The sequence below is a fragment of the Pinus tabuliformis genome, chromosome J (genome assembly GCF_031772625.1).
Source record: "Pinus tabuliformis cultivar Carrire ecotype Pingquan chromosome J, CPIR1, whole genome shotgun sequence".
NCBI lineage: Eukaryota > Viridiplantae > Streptophyta > Pinopsida > Pinales > Pinaceae > Pinus > Pinus tabuliformis.
The window spans coordinates 463,793,642-463,797,061 of NC_142295.1; the positions used below are offsets into that span (position 1 = coordinate 463,793,642).

Here is a 3,420-nt window from a genome sequence, read left to right on the forward strand (position 1 = left end):
GACGAACCAAGTTCATACTTAGACATCTGGTTCTTTTTCTTTAGCCATAGTTTTCTCTTATGCATGCTTGTCTTTCAGAATTTTGAAGCCTTATCATTACACCAATGGACAATAAGAGCTTCGGGGAAATTCATCTTATTTTGCAAAAGCATAAGAATGCTATCATCACCTTGAATTCTTGTTTCCAACCCTTATGGATTCCTTGTGCATGTAAGAAAAAAGTGCCAACCTTAAGATAGAACTCGCAGTGGGTACGTTCTTCTAGTAGACAAGTCAATTAGATGCTTTAGAACAATTGGTTAAAGCTCAATCGATGGAAAGAAGTCACTTTAGGGGAGAAACAAGATGAATCCTCATCGAGCTTGTTGTAACAACCCAGGTTAAAAGTTCATGTAATAAAGGTTAATAAAGGAAAAATAAGACCAAGGTCACGAGCCACATATTCCAAGATGAATGTTGGAAAAAACATCCTAATGGGCATCAACTTTGGTTTACTATGGCTAAGGAAATTGGCAAAGGTAAAGAGGCATTAATTGTCATTTATTTATGAAAATAAAGGAAAGTAGGAGAAAAGGGAGATGAAGGGTCACATATTTGCATGAGAGGGAAATTGAAGGAAAAATAGAGGAAAATGAAGAAAATATAGGCCTCAATGATAAAAAGGGTTATGAGGATCAATTCACAACCTTCAGTTAGTTTTTATTTGGAAATAGTTTGAAAAAGAGAGAGAAGAGAACCAAAGAAGAAAGCAAGTAAGCATAGGAAAGACAAGAAAATAAAACGAAGGAAAAGGACAAGCAAGGAAAGCAAGGAGAAATTTGGATCAACAACTTCAGCAGGAAGATTTTGTAGGTAATAGGTTGCATCAATCTGCATTTCATTCTCATAAAATTTCCACCTTGACACCAATTTTTTGCAACCCCCTCCCCCCTCCATGCACCCTTTGATTCACCCTACACCCTCCTCATCTCCACTGGATCCCCCACACCCCTACAATCTCCGATCAAGAATTCCATTTGGGATTTCCCTACCCCTCCTGGGTCTGGGACTCATTCCCTCAAACTCCTCAACCAGGCCATCTCGAGGTCGCAAATCATACCTCACCCACGCTATCCTTCGTGCAGGGGCTGAGGTCCTCTCAGGTAGACAATCATCTATTGATTGATTTCTTAGAGCAAAGTCAATCCCTCCAATGGTTCCCCCATGAAATGCCTCTCCTTCAATTGTAGGGGTATGGCTAGTTCCCCCAAAAATCTAGCCCTTCGTAGAATTTTCTCTGTGGAATTGGTTGAGATTATACTACTTCAAGAAACACTAGGGGAAGCCCTGCATGTCTCTAATACACTACAGTCTATTTTCCCTGGATGGATTTTCACTGCTCTTGATGCCACAGGACGATCGGGGGGTCTGGCTATTGGATATAACCCCCACTCTATAAAATCCTTAGCAACCTAGGGAGGCAAGGGTTATATGGGCATGGATATCTACTCTGCTAATTTTGGCATGGAGATCAGGGTCATGAATGTTTATGGGCCTTGCCATGGAAGAGAGGCCTTTTGGCAACACCTCCTTAATCTATCTCTGTCCTCGATCGACAATCTCATTTTAGGAGGGGATCTCAATTTCTCTATTGGATACAGCGAGTCATGGGGCTCTGCTGCTCAGGTTGATCCTCTCTCAGAAGTTATGGAAACCCTTCTGGATCAGGCACAACTTATTGATGTGCCTATGATAAAGCTCCTGCCTACTTGGAGGAATAGAAGAATTGGGGAGGCAACACTAGCCAAGAGACTTGACAGGTTTGTCATAAAAACCCATCTACTCTAGCTACTATCTCATTATAGACAATGGGTTGGATCAGGTGGAATTTCTTATCATTCTCCCATCTACTTGGAAATCAGTGGTCCTCCCATCAAACCTCGGGCTCCATTCAAGTTCAATCCTGTGTGGTTTCAGGACCCGGGTTATATTGATATGGTGAAGTATCATTGGGCACATAATCCACCCCCTCAGCAACACTCTAAGGCGAAAGTCTTCTGCCAAAAGCTTCTACTACTTAATAAGCTCACCATCAAGTGGGCCAAAGAAAAAAATCAGAAGGATAACCAAACCCTCACTTCTGTGGAAGCTGACCTTGCTGGACTCAATGATGACAATAATAGGGGCTATATAATTCTTGAATACAAAGGCCACTTGATTGACCTGGAGAACAAACGAGCAAAGATCTTAAAGGAACAAGAGGAAACATGGAGGCTAAAGAGTCGAGCCATTTGGCTCAAAGCCGGAGATGACAACTCTAAGTATTTTCAAAATTTCGCCAAAGGAAGGAAAGTTGCCAACACTATCTGGCAAATGCCCACTCCGAAGGGAGACACTGCTCATACTTTCCACCAGCTCTCACAGATGGGCATTGCACATTTTCAACACCTCTTCAACGAACCTCACAGATGTAATTTGGCAGAGATCATTTGTGTTGTAGGGCATTTCCCTCATTTTGTAGACCAAGATTCTGAAAAAGAGATCTCAGCCCCTGTCTCTCTTGAAGAACTGGAAGGAACACTCAAGTGGTTCCAAAAGGACAAGAGCCCTGGGCCGGATGGATGACCTGTTGAATTTTATCTTGCTTTCTGGAAATGACCTCCTCAGCGTAGTAGAAGAGTGCAGAATGTCTGGTAGAATGTATGAGGCCATTAACACCACATTCATATCCCTCATTCCAAAATCTGACTCCTCGAGCTCCTTCAATGATTTTCAGCCTATATCCCTCTGCAATACTCTTTACAAAATCATAGCCAACCGGCCTCACCCCATCCTATCCCATTAGATCTCCCTTGAATAGTTTGCTTTTCTCCATAAAAGGTAGATTCATGAAGCCATTGGGACAACACAGGAAGCCATCCATTCCTTTAAATCAAAAGCCCTAAAATGCATCATCCTCAAGATTGACCTTGCAAAAGCTTTTGATCGTGTATCATGGCTCTACATTAAGATGATTCTCATTCACTTAGGCTTTCCTATTGAATTCATCAACTAGATCATTTGTTGTATCAACTCAGCCACCTATAGTATCTTAATCAATGGATCAACAACACCTTTCTTTCATGCTGAATGAGGACTGAGGCAGGGTTGTCCCCTATCCCCCTATTATTCCTCTTGGTGATGGAGGGCCTCAGTAGACTCATCGCCTCGTCAAAGAGGGAGGGTAGATTATAGGGCCTTAAAATGACTGATCTCTTATACCTCACCCACCTGCTTTTTGTTGATGAAGTTCTGATTTTCTTAAATGGGAGTATCATGGACTCAGTCACGTTCCAAGAAATCCTCAGCCTTTTTGAATTAGCTACTAGAATGTCAGTGAACCATTCCAAGTCCACTATCACTCTGTCATCCATTTCTCCACTTGAAGCTAGGTCTTCCAAC

At 42.1% G+C, this 3,420-nt stretch overlaps 1 protein-coding gene across 1 annotated transcript; it reads left to right on the forward strand.

Moving 5' to 3' along the window:
* Positions 1-1,476: 1,476 nt before the first annotated feature.
* LOC149227849 (uncharacterized) lies at positions 1,477-2,604 on the forward strand. The gene is made up of 2 exons (XM_089380605.1): positions 1,477-1,799; positions 1,902-2,604. The coding sequence occupies exons 1-2, from the start codon at positions 1,477-1,479 to the stop codon at positions 2,602-2,604; spliced, it is 1,026 nt and encodes a 341-aa protein (XP_089236731.1).
* The last annotated feature ends 816 nt before the right edge of the window (positions 2,605-3,420 follow it).

Bases quoted from the DNA above. Each gene is read 5' to 3' on its own strand.
- LOC149227849 (XM_089380605.1), top strand. From the start codon at position 1,477: ATGGATATCTACTCTGCTAATTTTGGCATGGAGATCAGGGTCATGAAT. The intron at 1,800-1,901 runs GTTTGTCATAAA...CTTGGAAATCAG, and splicing joins CTAGCCAAGAGACTTGACAG to TGGTCCTCCCATCAAACCTC.